This window comes from Idiotropiscis lumnitzeri, chromosome 13 (genome assembly GCF_059441095.1).
Source record: "Idiotropiscis lumnitzeri isolate Australia: NSW breed Sydney's pygmy pipehorse chromosome 13, RoL_Ilum_1.0, whole genome shotgun sequence".
Lineage (NCBI taxonomy): Eukaryota > Metazoa > Chordata > Actinopteri > Syngnathiformes > Syngnathidae > Idiotropiscis > Idiotropiscis lumnitzeri.
In genome coordinates, this window is record NC_142403.1 from 17,381,721 (window position 1) to 17,396,387 (window position 14,667).

Here is a 14,667-nt window from a genome sequence, read left to right on the forward strand (position 1 = left end):
CTTCCCAAATTCCTCAAAATATGCACGTTAGGTACTTCGAAGATTCAAAATTTTTCATAGGTGAGCATTGTTGATTATGTATTTTCAGTGGCGGCCAGTCAAGGCCAGCAAGGCCTTCTCTGCTGGCCTAACAAAATCAAGAAATCATGATCATATTCTTCATATTGATGTCAAAGTATATCCTAGTGTTGTATTTTTAGGTAAGAGTTTTTATCCAATCAGAATTCAACTAGCTTGTGTTACCAGGCAGATTTCATAATACCAGTGGCACGCACTATTCGTCCAAGGCCTTCAGATACAATCGTGTGGGCGTCTCTTATGTGTGTTGACAGACAGTTGCGATAGCCAATCAGATCACAAGTTGGTGACAGTGAGCCTACTCGCTGGCTTGATGCTAAAAGTGATGAATGCGTCTTGTGATTGGATACTCACTCGTGAGGGGGCAGCGCTATGCGGAATCAACACAGCCGGAAGTCGTAACTGCCGACTATTTGAAAATCTAAAATATATTCTTGCTTTTTTAAATCACAATGGCCGAATTTAATTGCAGATACACTTGCACGGCCACTTTCAAGACGGACCTTTCAAGGGAAGCTCGGTCGTGTCTTCCTGTATATTATTTGTCCAGCTGTGGTGTCATAAATGATCATATTATGAGGGGGATTGATTCAAGTCGGACTAAGTAGGACTTCACTGAAGGCCTACGTGTGAAGTGCACGGCCCGCCACTGTGGACAATCAATTTATTTTTGTCTTAGCCGTGTGCCCCTCAAATTGAACAAAAGTTGAGTCCATGTAAAGCCGATGAGGTCATCTGAGGTGGAAAATAAGAATGAGATGCAATTCTCTGCTTTGATACATCCCATTTCAGAAGTCATGTCCTGCTTTTTTTTTTTTTTGTGCGGTATTTGGAAACGTGTTTTCTCATTAATATTGACAAGTCAAACTTTAAATGATATCTGGGAGGAATGGACGATATAGACGCTGCCTCAGACGGTTAAATTTTTTTTCTGCGCAAAGAGGGATTTTTTTTTTCATGTGTTTTAGATTTCTTTTACTCGTATTGTTATTATATAAACATGTCAGCGCTGGCATCTGTTAAATTATTTCAAGTACAAGACTTACAAAGCCACCGCCAAAAGGAAATCACAACACTGAAAAGGCATGTTTTGTTTTTTTTCTAATCTTTGTGCCTGTATGTGGTTTGGACAGTGACTGTGCAGCCACGTTGCAGCTCTGCTAAACGCAGAACGGAGCAGAGTCTGAGGGATGTGATAAAGGGCACTGAGGACTCAACATGTAAAATAGTTTTGATAAATATTTAAAAAAAATTAAAAAAAATACCAATATTGTATTTTACACACACACACACACACATGCTAGAAGTTGGGTTCTGGATGTTTTTTATAAGAAGTGTTCAAAAGTACAAGTAATGCATTCATGTGCAGCGTAACTGAGCTCCCAGCTCGCCTTTAATGTGTCCAAAGTGCTGACTGATCTATTTCCACAAGAGTTATGAAGACTCCTTACCGTTTACGTTCATGGCAGGCAACACCACAGACATCTTAGGACGACTTCCTTTGTTGTGGCTGGTCGCAGGAAGTAGCAGATGATCCTGAGAGACAACACGAGAAGGTTACGGAAAGTATACTACTGGTGTTATCCTTTTATAAATTAGAGGCTTCTCATTTTATGGGTGCTGAAAAGATCCTCGCGGTCAATAGTGTTCATTTCTTCGAAATGTCACAAACTGAGTCCAATTTCCACGCCGCAGCCTATAATCAAAATCGTCTTCGCAAAGCACTTTTGTGTCCTTCACTCCCAAGAGACAAAAACGGCAAAGTGATTCATTTATGACGTTGCACGTCATGTGAAATGGCAATGTATACTTTTAAAAGAGTTGTCCGCAGCTGAATGTCGTGCATTTGTGCAAACACTTATGAGATTGCAGATTCATACGGTATGACACAAGTTCTTTTAATGAGGTTTTTATGAGGACTGAGGGGCGCCAACACTATACATTGTGTGCCAAACCACTTATACTTGTCAACAAGCCCAAATAACAGCAGAGTAGAGTATATAATCCAATCATGAAATTTGTGAATAATAAATGAGTAATAAATATTTAATTTAGTATTCAGTGGAGCCTCACACAAACGGTGACAATTTCATTTCTGAACTATCTTTCCCATGGAAAATAATGGAAATCGGTTTCAAAATCAAACCTCAATTAGCAGTACAGGCAAAGTTTACATGATAAAAGTGCTATACTTAATCTTTCACCGGCCATTACTGACAAGTCTAATAAAGTTCGATTGAGGAATAATCAAAGAAAGCATTGGCCTAAACAAAATAATGATGATAAAGGGCAATCAAAGAGTGATTTTTTTTAACCTCACCCTGACTATACAGAAATACAAATGTTAATTATTGTTATAAGGCAATAATGTAATAACAATGTAATAATAACATTTGATTATTAATGTAGAAAGATGTGTGGCCAAATGGTCACATGCCATCACGGTTAAATTAAGATTAAATGTTGCCAACTTTCCAGTGTACTTTCTCTTTTATTATTAGCATCGTTAGACTAAGCAGCCAGGACAGAAATGTGTGCGCCACTTTTCCACGTTGTGTGGCTATTTGCAGTTTTACGGGGTTCGTCATATTTCTCCTTGACAAAGAAAAAGCCAACATGTCTGTCGAGTTAATCCTTTGGATAAGTGATTTTCAAAGTGTGGTGTGCGAAAGAGTCACAGGCAAAGAACAAGTCTGTCATATTTAACTGTAGAGGTCAATACATTTGCTTTTAATTAAATTCCATTGGGCTGTTCAACTTTGCCGCTATTCACAATAAGAATATCATTTAATTCATCAATTCATTATGCTTGCCACTTATCTTCACTAGGTTCAAAACTACTTTGTTTGCACACCAGTATGTGCGGAGTGGATATTCTCATTCATTGAGCCATTTCTTTCTCGGTACATTGTCAATCACTTTTATCACTGTAAATAATGTTATTATTTTGCCTTTAAATGGCCCAAAATGAGCAGGTTCTTTACTGTGTAAGAAAATATCATGCCCATTACGGCTCACCATCAAATGACTTTCAGCGAGACAATCTGATCTAAGAGCTCTGGGCTCCATGACGACAGGTACATTTTCCTTGAAACATAATGCCGAAATGCTAAAGTGAGTGTTTCCACCACGTCACCCCGATACACTTACATTAAGTTCTAGCGTACTTACTGCTGGTGCCATAACACAATACCTATGAGGACTTCAACATTTTTCTGGCCTCAGCTCATTTCATGCTCAAAATGAGGCCCGCAGGTACTTGTTTACCTGTGAAGGGTTTAAAATGATCTGGGGTGACAACAAGGCAAAATTGTATCAACTATCCACTAGACAAGAGTCTAAATTAATAATGATTGCCTTCAAAATCCAAATTCAACCCAGAACCTTGGCTAGTCTTCTAATCACATCATGAGTGGGGGGGAAGGTCATTTCAAATATGTAGATCCAGGAACCCAGGAAACCAAACACACGCAAATAAAACCAGATCAGATTCCTTCAAATTAAAGTTAACGCAATGAGTAAGTGCGCTGATTTAAAACATGTGAATATATTACCACTATTTTTATATAGCGCATAACCAGCGATTCCCAGCACATTAATTAGTATGCCGTGAAAGATCATCAAATGAGCTCGCGTAAATGATCCAATTTTACTTCGATGGTCTGAAAATTACTGTCGCTTCTATTTAAAAATGTCTCTCGAAACTGGACACCACAAACTGTCCAAATATCTTGCAACATCAATAATATACGTTCTTATTTGACAACTCTGCATTGTTTCAAGATCAGAAAGAATCTTAACTCATTTACTGCCATTGACGGTTAAAGACGTCAAATACCCATTTTTTTTTTTTTTACTTGGCTGGTAGTGAATGAGTTAAGATTCAAAGAGTTATTCAGCATATGTATTAATATGTAAGAACTTATTTTTTTTCATCAAATCATTGGATGTAGAAATTCAAATGGAAAATGACAACTGAAGGAAATCTCTTGTATGCGCGGAGAAGAAAGTTACGTTGGTGCCGCTTTTGAGTATCCTCTGGGGGGGGAGGAAAGGGCAGCATAAAAAGTGATCAAAGACTTTTTATTGAAAGTGATGTCCGGTATTAATCATGTCAGGCGAGAGAAAATTAAAAACAGCCCCCTTGTCACAACTGAGGTCAACAAGCCTAATGAAGAAAGGCAGAGGAGATGAAAAATGACATGTCGTCGTCCATAAAACCATTAAACACGCCGCTCATGATTGCAAATGGGCTGAGAAGAAAAAAAAGGACTGGAAAGGGGCAGTTACACCCTTTGGTGTGTGAACGTTAGCCCAACCGCCGCTGTGGTCTCACATTAAGTTTTTATGTTAAGGAACCGACCTATTACATAATATTTATGATTCATTCATTGGGTCCTTTTTCTTAGTCACTTCATGGACAGTTTACAGCAGTGCTTCTCAAAAGATAAGAGCATTTTCGTTGCAGAACAAACCTACAACGTAGAGTTAATAAGGCTAGCAAGGAGAGCGCCACTGCCAACTAGTGGAGTGGATGTGCAATTACAATTTATGGTAGAATGGCGGGAAAAAAGCATGTTCGCCAGGGTCACACGCGCCCCCACTATTTGAGAAGCACTGGTTTACAGGAACAACCAAATTGAAAAAAATCTGACGGACAATCAGAGTCAAGCTGTGAAACCTTTATGGACTATTTTGACGTGATGATTGTTGCAATTTTGTGAAGCTCCGACTCTAAACTTACCCTGCGGAAAGACACGACGTAGAATGTGTCGCCTCGCCGGTTCATCTCGGCAAAGAAGTCGCTGTACGAGTGAGCGGGTCTGTCGTACACTTGCAGCTCACTGCCAGGGGTCCTTCGGAACAAAAACGTAAAGTCAGAAACACGGCAATACAAATCTTTGCTATTTCACAATCGCAACGGCAAGATATTTTGGTGGAGACGATTGAGTAGAAAAGTTGATGAAATAAAATTCGATGCAGCTGCCACAGGCCACCTGGGAACCGTTTTATTTTGGGGAAAACATTAACATTTCTTCAAGACTAAGAACTTAAATGCCAGCTAAATGAGCTCTCTCTATTTTGAGTCGACTTCATTTCAAATGGTAATTGCTGGTCAAAACAGTGAAAACTAAAAGGCAAAATAAGCATTGGGAGGATTAGTAATACAATGCGGGCTTCTAATCACTCCAAGAATTCAGTTGCCTCAAGGTTTTTTTTTTTTCTTAAGAATATTTTCATGCAAATCTGTAAGCCCCTCTGACTATGATATGAATTGGAGAAAAAAAAAAAACTCATTTGAACCTAGCCTGCCGGACCTGTTAAAACCGTTTCCCCTCCGTCCTTCACATTTCCTAGCCAAGGAGGGGAAAAAAACTATAGGGGGCCAACAGAACCTATTGACTCCATCTGTCTGATGTGAGTGCAGCTCAGCAGAAAAGGTTTTGAGAGCCAAAACTCTGAAGTCAAGTACTGGGGTCATCCTTTACAATCTGTGCTTCATTAAACTGTAAAAAGCAAGAAAAAGGGGGGGGGCAATTTCCAAAAAAGGAGAAGAAATTTTACGTCCCATTATGGTTCCATTTAAAGAGCCACTTAAGTCAAATGCCATTATATGAACAGTTGGACTTTACGTCATGGAAAATCTATTTTTCAGGTGCATCATTTTCTTTTTTGCAGGGTGTCATGTGGAATTTTTTTTTAAAGAAACAATAGGGTTAAAAAATCATGTTAAAAATTGCATTCTGCAGCTCTAACACTCATATTGTGAACCAGATAACATTTGCTAGCATTTAGCTGACAAATTCACCTTTTACCTCTGTTGAGCTTTTATTTACTGCAGTGACCTAGAAGCAATTTAAACTTCACAAACTGAAGGTGGAGCTTACAACATCTGCTCCTTACTGCTTCTTTAAATTAGGCATACGTTGCTGTATAATAAAAATGAACATTTGTGAAAATAAATGATATCATGCCATTACTCACTTTTCTTTGGCAGTTTTTGCGTATGGAACAGTCACAATTTGGGAGCTCTCGGCATCCTTATGCTCAGTTTTCTGTTGGAAAATTTTACAACACCCATTAACAACAATAACACTGGCCGGCAAAGTCCAACCTCCCCATTAAGTCTAACGGTTGGGTCGGCTAATTCTTAAGAAAACATGTCAAGGTATTATTTTGTTTCCTAGTAATCACATCTTGAAGAAAATAACAATAGAGGTGCCATTTTTGGTCCATGTTGAGTGCTGTGGTGAAATTTCATGCTCTCAAATTCAAACAAGATCATGAATAAACTATATAGTTGATGTCCATAAATAACAGGGCAGGTATTAGTGAGTTAGAGCTAACCAGATGGACATTGAAAAAAAAAAAATGATGGAAAAAAAAAAAAAAAACGAAGCAGAGAGGTAGGGGGGGCGCACTAATTCCACAGATCCCCCCCTGAGTGTTGTATTTACTTTCTCATGGTTGCCGGATTAAATCCAGCTCAAAAAGGAGGAATGAGAGGACAAAAACGTTGAAAGTGAGCGCGGAAGTAAAACGGTGGTGAAAAGAGTGGCTTTGCTTTGCCAAACAAAGACTTTCCTGATGAAAGCAATTCGCTTGAGTTCAGAAATGATTTTTAATTTTTTTTTAACTCATTCACTATCAGCCGAGTCCAAAGAAAAAAAAAAAGGATCTTTGACGTATTTATCCGTCAATGGGAGTAAATGAGTTAAAGAGGTGTACATGGCAAAATATTTAGCAGAATGAGCTGATGGGACTTGCCAGAAAGCTCCTGGAGTGTCTGAGGTGGCTGTTGCTCATGCGCCTGGATTTGGTCAGCTGCGAGTCATGACGTTGGACCCACCCCCTCAACTCGTGGGCCAGCCTGTCAATCAAAGTCAGCACACAATTAAAAGCAAATTCTTTTTTTGGGGGGGAACGACAGAGCTGCATCCACACTCACTCAATGCACTTGGTCCTATTAACAGGCGGCAGGCAGGGGGGCGGCGGCGTGAGGAAGTTAAGCTCCTTCACCACCATCAGGGCCTTGTCCTCAGCACTGCAACGCCACAAACACATGACAGGAGGCCAAGAAAACATTGATGAGAGTCGAAAACATGTTGAAAGGCTTGGAAACGTGCGTGTGAGAATTGCACACATGCTTTTAAGACCTGTTTAAAAAAAAAATGTTCTTCTCATTAAATTAAAAAAGACGCTTTCTCTGCACAGAGAGAGCCAACATGGCCGCATGCCTTGCGTCTGCAGTCAAAGCCAAAGCCAAACACCCATGACGAGTGGGCGATCGACTTGAATTCAATCTGGGCACAAGTGTGACTTTATTGATTTTTTTTTTTTTTTAATAAGGCAGTGATTGAATTTTAATAGTTACCATGTGTTGCGACGGGCGGGCTTGCCAGTCAATATAGTTTAAGCATAAAGCAACATGTTGAACATTGCTGATGGAAAGATATAAAAGCCTGCAACGTGGAATGCGCTTCGTCGTCTATTGGCCCCTCACACTTTATGACAATACGTGCCGAGTGCCATTTGATAAAGATATTCAAGTAGGACTTCACTGTCACCAAATGACAAAATCAAAAGTGAATACTTCCCAATTCCACATGTACGTTATGGGAGGAGTTACTGTATTGCTCTTGCTGCTGATGTAATGTCTACCCTTGGAGCCCACCTGCAAGGGCGCTCGTTAGCAAAACATGAGCCACCAAAAAAATCTCCGTCAACCTCGGCCAACTCTCAAGGTCCTGGAATAAGTTCTCTTCGACATGTCAAAGCACAGCGGCCTGATCATAACTCTCGCTTTGGGGGCCCATATTAACCTTTCCGCATGCACAGCTTCCTATTCAGGCAGACCCCCAGATTAGGTTGCATTATAGCCACCCACCCCCCCAAACAATCATTCTGTCCTCTGCGAGCATTTGGCGCTGTCACACCCTTTTGAAAATGCTAATGTGTTCCTTCCTCCTTGCATGGGTTTAAGAAAAGCTGATACTGCAGGTGACTGGCTTGTATTAACAAGTGACATAGCGCACATGTAGCGTATGTCTGCCAATATTGTGGACGTTAACCACCTTGCGAAACATCATTTTCAGGTCGGGGGGGGGTGCAGGTAATGTAGCAAATACAAATGTTTTTCATGCAATTTACAAATGAGACTCACTGGGCCTCAATTGCATTTTGAAATAGAAAGAAAAATATATAAAGGCTTGGGAAAATAAGCTGTAGCTCGTGATATAAAACGGGATGTCAAACATGGCCTGACCCCAATTTCCCGCCTTGTTACTCAAAGCGCAGCTCGAGGGATATTTCAAGGCAGGCGTTTGGATACAAGTTGGAGAGCCCCTTGCGCTTATGTTTGTTTACACGTCGTCATGAGTTGGTACCCGAGCAGGCCAGGCCCGTAGCGCAGGTGACGTGTGTGGAGAACGTTACCTGTCGGGCATCTCGGCGCTGCCATTTCCAACAGCCTCGGGGCCCGCCACGGCTTTGCTGTCTGTTTCCGGCGAGAAACCTAAAAGGTGTCTGCTGTGCTGCACGGGCACAAGTTCCAGCCCGGAGCCCGAGTTGTCCTGAAGCTGACTGATGAATGCAGACGTGGGGGGGGGGATTGAGAAAGGCGAAATTAGGACAATGTGGACGGTGGAAAAAAAAAAAAAAAAGGACATTCCAAGTGGCCCTCATCCTGTGCACACGCACGAGTTTCTTTTTTTGATTCAAGCCACGAAGCCCGACCGTGAACTCTGATCTAGTCTGTATGATCCAAAGCACACTGCGGTGTCATTCGATGCTTTTATAACACCAGGTGGCATTTTCATTTTACATTTCAAAAACGGAATTTGGCATGTAAAAAGTGGGCATATTTTCGATTTTTTTTTTTTTAAATTCCATATAAACACATCGAGACAAGCAGCTACAGAGCACACCACGAAAAACAAGGGAACATTTTTAGACAAAAGCGCTGCAGAGCTAAAATCTCAAGATCCTGTGCACATTCCGATCACCGAGTAAAGCTTATCAAAGTCAACAAATCCAACTCGCATCCCTTGTGGAGGACGTCCTCTCCAGGGGAGAGCAAACATTTTTATAACATGACATCAGAGAATCTGTTGTTATAGTTGGACTCTCCAATCCCAGCATTTGCAAACTGGGCCGAATGGAGCACTTTTATATAACCCGTCTTCATTTGTCAGATGTGGTAATAGTGAAGGCGGAGATGAAAAGGAACGGCCGCAGTAGGTCTTTTTACACCACACGTGGAGCGTAACATGTTTTGTTCTAACGGTCACGAGGGGGAAAATGTTTACATCCCACCAAACCACGGCTGGGTTGTTCTGAGGTTTATTCACCTATTAGTCACAAAGTCCTATAAACTCTGGCGAGGAACAATCGCAAAGATGACTCCAAATGAACATTTATTTCCTTCAGAGGAGAACAGTCTTACTCATCCAAAGACAAGGACATCCACAGAATGAAGAACTAAATTCTTAACGGTTCACGGATTCATTGCAACACATTGTCTGCATCAACCGCTTTGCTGTAAGCACAGCAAAGGCTTAGCTGAACCTAAAGTTGGCCGCTGATTTGACAAACTGCTTTTAGCAAACAACGCCATTCAATAGGAACTAGTTTGCACTGTTTTCAATTAGCCGTTGGATAATGTCTTACATGACAGGCAGCCGTGAATTCCCAATTATTTCCTCTTTTAAGCCAGTCGTAAATTAAGCATAGCAGGAATAATGCCGGCAACTTTTTTTCTTCTTAACTAAAGAGACACCTGCGATAACGTCTATTCCAGTGTTACCTTATTGGTCCGAAATTAAAGATGAGGAAGACCAGGACCGCCATGAGGCACACAGCTCGTCTCTTGGGAGCCGTCGCCTTGAGCACAGAATTCTGCAGAAGGAAGACAAAAAAAATAATTAAAAAAATTTTTTTTAAAATAAAAAAGAAATTAATTTTTGCGTTATTCGAGGCCGATATTTGGCATTTTGCTGATTATCGGCATCAGCCTTTTTTTTTTTTTTTAACTTTCAAGGCTGATATATTAAAAGCCGTTTTATTTTTGGCTTTCAGCAGCACACTTCTGTCTCTCTCTCTGCTGTGCTGGTGGCCCTGCCTGCAGAAGCAGATTGGCCCGCCCACAGCACCATCTGATTGGTTCCTTGTGCAATGGGTGGCAGCCAATCAGCAGTAAGATGCCTGTTTGCTTTTTCACCTCGACTCACACGCACTACAACAGACTTTGCCGAAACTTTCATAAATGTCTGTCTACTAGAACTAGAAAACTATTTGCCTTAGTAAACTTTAAAGAGAGAGTTTGTTTTCGTATTGCATTTTTTGCTCAACTTTCAAAGCTAAGTTGGCGATTTTCTACAAAAAAAAGATCTAAAAAAGCTTTAACATGTTGTAAATCACTAAAGTTGTTTAATAAACATACTTAAAGGCATTTAAACTAAGTCAAGTTTTGGAGTTTTTATTTTGCTAAATGTTGAAACCATTCTGCCCCTTTTTTCAATATCGGCTTCAAATATCAGTTATGACGTGATAATCGGTATTGGCCCTGAAAAAAAGCATATCGGTCTATCTATCACTAATCATCTCACCTCACTCCGCAGGCCTTCCAGTTGCCTCTTGAGGCTGCCGTTCTCGCTTTTGAGCACCTCATTCTCAGACAGCGCCATTTTCAAGCGCGTTTCCAGCGACAGCAGATACTCTTTCTTCTTCTTCCGCGACAGGGACGCCGATTCGCGGTTCTTTATCATGCGTTGCTGCCTCTGGGAAAACTTTGACTGGGGTCGGAAAAAAGTGGCACAGACACAAACAAGGGGTGGGAGAAGAAAAGAACAACGCAGGCGATTATGACTCAAGTCACAAGATTCATCACATCTGGATGCGTTTGGGGAGCACCTATCCAAACAGGACGACTGGAGCCGCTTTGGTGTGATGCAATTAATGCCCACATGAGCCACCTGCTGAGCTCTCGATCATTCGCTTCTTACACTTGTGTGACATCATGTTTAAACATGTTCCAAATCGTTTTTCATTCCTGTGGTGAATGTCCCCAGCCAATTTTAAATACATATAGCACATTACCCAAACATCACAGTGCAGCTTGAAAATCTGCTTTGTAGTGGCAATATTTTCTACATACATGCAATGGAGAACACAAGAACATGTCTTTATAGTTTGTGTGGATTTTTCTTTCACCACTAGGGGCGCTCTATTGTTCAGAATATACGCTAAATATATGGGTCTGTTCTGTTTGAAATGTTGACACGGAAACTTTGTTAATGAGCCACATGTTGCTTCACCATCTCCAAAGATGACGTCAGGCGATCACATGTTGCTTGCCATTGAGTTAAATAACCATGACATTATTCATCTTCTGTGTGTTTGTGGTGAAGAGCAACAAATGGGACAAAAGAGGAGCGTGACAAAAGCAGCAAGCTGGCGTGAAAGACGAAGACCAGAGCGCCAGTAAAAAAGAAACACCAGATAGAAGGAATTAAGTAAAAGAGAGAGGTCAGGGTTACGTCACTCACATTCCAAGTGATGGGAGTCTTGAATAGAAATGTTCACAACGTCTGTCAGTGGGTTCATGACACCACAGCACCTACTTCGCACCCTAAAAGAGTCCTTAAGTGCACACGAAAAAGCTTCTGGGAAAAATATTTACATCAAGATGCTTTGAGGGCCTGTGAGGATGTTTAGGGAGAGTGTCATACTTTTGAGAAACGATTACCGACGAGCGACTGATAAAAGGTCAAAAGTTACAAAAAAAAAAAAAAAGCAACAAACAACGTCTACAAGACAATATGTATGACAATATGTGTCGCCCATGTGACATTACGTCAAAACTTAACGCTGGTTAGTTAGCAAAATTTCTTCTGCGGTATGTCGAATTTATCTTCATTTTACAGGAAGCGATATGTGAAGTGCCTTTGTTATGTTGATTGACAATTTTCTTTTATCTTAATAGCAACCGGTGGCGTGGAGGGCACACAGGAATTTTCCCGGACTCCCTACAGGGTAAATATGTTTTGTGTCCGGAATGGTTTGTGTTTGACCTCAGAAGGCCTTACTAGATTGCTATCACTACAATTATTTCACACTCGAGCTAAATTGTTAACAACCAAAACCAAAAACATCTATTTATGGCGTTACACTTAATACAAAATAAAAAAATAAAACTGTATACTGAACCAATACAAAAAAAACTACCACACTTTGACACACAAACAACAAATATGTCGTGGTAGAGCTTCTAAGATCGCAGGACGAATAGCCCTGGCAGCGATTAAGTTATTTGGATCCCCGTATTTGTGTTCCGTCTCCTGAGAAACTCCTCAGTCTCCCAGCCAGGATCTGGGAGTCGTGCCACAAGCGCGAGCCTGGGAACGCCGCAACTACGCAGTTACCAGGGAGTGGAGCGCGGGGTGAACGTCACCTCGACACCACAGCGAGGCTGAGCAAGGCAAAAACTTTGGTTGCGTTTTTTTTTTTTTGTGGCTGAGAAAATGTTCACGCGCAGAACCGTAGAAACGCATTAAGTCAGCCCATGAGCGGATTACGCGGCTCTCGCTGTCCCTTTAAAGAGCCGCTGAGGGGACCAGCTGCTAACAGCTGTCAGTCGGTCATGCAATTGTGCACATGAAGTGCTACCTAAGAGGAAGTGTGTGTGATTAATCCATCGTAAGTGGACAGGCTTCATTTGCAAGTTGAAGCGGCGTCTTAAACATGGATCACGGTAGCATGAGTGCGGATACAAGCAAGATGAATAGAAATCCCTTTATTGTCATTGTACTCAAGTGTGCAACGAGATTAGAGGTGATGGTCAGCCTGCAAAATTTAATACGATACACTTTCCATACGGTGTAATATCAATTAGCGGGAAATTAGCACACAAATTAAAAGACAAACAATATCAGAAGAACAGCAGAACAGCGACAGTCTCATGTTGACTCGAAAGCTAAAGAATAAAAATGTGTCTTCAAATGAGTTTTAAAAAAATGGACAGAGAGGGGGCGGGGCTTGCCTCGCATTCAATGGGAGCTCATTTCATAGGGTAGGACCGGCAACAGAAAATGCACGATCCCCCCTGAGAATGCGCTTAGTCCTCGGCACCTCCAGCAGCATTTGGTCCGCAGACCTGAGGCCATTAAAAGACTTGAAGACGAACAGAAGTAACTCTAAAGTGCACTGGGAGCCGGTGAAGAGAGGCCAAGAATGGGGGCGACGTGATCCGTCTTCCGAGATCCAGTTAAAAGATGATGTAAACACTTACAAAGCGAAGGTCAATAATGACTATAAATCATTTAATCTTTGCCCAAATTAGCAAACCCAGATTAGTTTGTTGGTTTTTATTTTTTTCTAGCTGCTGTGCCTCACTTGAACTCCTCTGATGGGTCAAAAGGGGGCCCAAATAAAAATGTTTGGTAAAGTGACTGAGATTGAGATAAATGCATGGTCTGCTGAAGACTCGAAATTGTCTGTAGGGGTGAAGGCTTGTTTGCAAATGGCTGTCGGCCAGTTCAGCGTGTCTGCAGCACGCCAGCAACCCCCGTGAGGCGAGCCAGTCCAGAGAATGCATCGATAAGCTTCGGCAAGATAACGTAGCTGCTGGATGCCTTCATCGTCTATCCTTCTGCTTTTTGTTTTGTTCTGTGACTTGGAGTCACAAGAAGGAGTCATGCCACCACACCACTGACAAAACTCAGCATTTTTTTTTTCTGTTTGCATCTGAATTATTTCAGCACATGGTGACAATTGATGTTGCCTCTTCCAAGTTTTAAACACAACGTTATGCACGCTGAGCAGATGCATCCAATTCCCACACATTCTGGGCAAGTCAAATCCAACAAAACACTCCTTTTAAGTGGTTGCTTGCGTCCCCCAAATTATGGAAGCAATAGATTTCTTTTGTGTCACTCAACAATGTTTGTTTTTTCCTAATACTTCACATCCCATGATTTCAAATGTCATTTTGCGCTTGCAGAGCTCTCAAAAAGGTTCGAAGGTGAAAACTATCAGCGCAACAAACAGTAAAGTTAAAAAAAAAACAAAAAAATCCTATTTTAAATACGAAGGTCTCCACCACTTTCACACCTGTTTCCAAACGGGTGTACAAATTGTCGATGCAATTCAGCGCCTGCAATTTCACAAGAGGGAGGTAGCTAGTCAATGCCAAAGATTTTAACTATTTGTGGTTTTTCAAATGCAAGTGTAAGGGGGGAAAAAAGTTTGGATCATGTCTGAAGCTAGAAGTTATTTTCCGCTAAGTAAATTTGCAAAAACGAAAACTGACCTATGACACGTTTTTACAGTATTTTTGTGCGGCAAATCATTCCACATTTCAAAAGCCTCAATATTTCACAATAAGACGGTTTTTAAAAAAAATACATATCGAAATGCAACACTATCAATAAAGTCTCACACCACCCTAAACACTGCTGGGGTCTCCTCTAAATCCCCAAATCCTTGCAATGGAAGATTTGCGGAGGCTCATTTTGGAGCAGCCAAATGACCCGGCTGTGCAGGGGTGGCATTACATATCAGGGACTCAATCCCTGATGGCTGTTTACAGCT

The 14,667-nt window shown here is 41.2% G+C and overlaps 1 protein-coding gene across 1 annotated transcript in view; it reads right to left on the reverse strand.

The window, feature by feature from the left end:
- The window catches only part of atf6 (activating transcription factor 6), a 30,769-nt gene that overhangs the window by 7,785 nt on the left and 8,317 nt on the right, over positions 1-14,667 (reverse strand). The window contains exons 8-15 of the mRNA XM_088313205.1: positions 10,686-10,871; positions 9,884-9,975; positions 8,515-8,661; positions 7,028-7,123; positions 6,847-6,949; positions 6,064-6,134; positions 4,823-4,934; positions 1,530-1,614 (exon numbers count right to left, since the gene is read on the reverse strand). Coding sequence (XP_088169331.1) covers positions 1,530-1,614; positions 4,823-4,934; positions 6,064-6,134; positions 6,847-6,949; positions 7,028-7,123; positions 8,515-8,661; positions 9,884-9,975; positions 10,686-10,871 — 892 coding nt within the window. The remainder of the gene's footprint in view (positions 1-1,529; positions 1,615-4,822; positions 4,935-6,063; positions 6,135-6,846; positions 6,950-7,027; positions 7,124-8,514; positions 8,662-9,883; positions 9,976-10,685; positions 10,872-14,667) is intronic.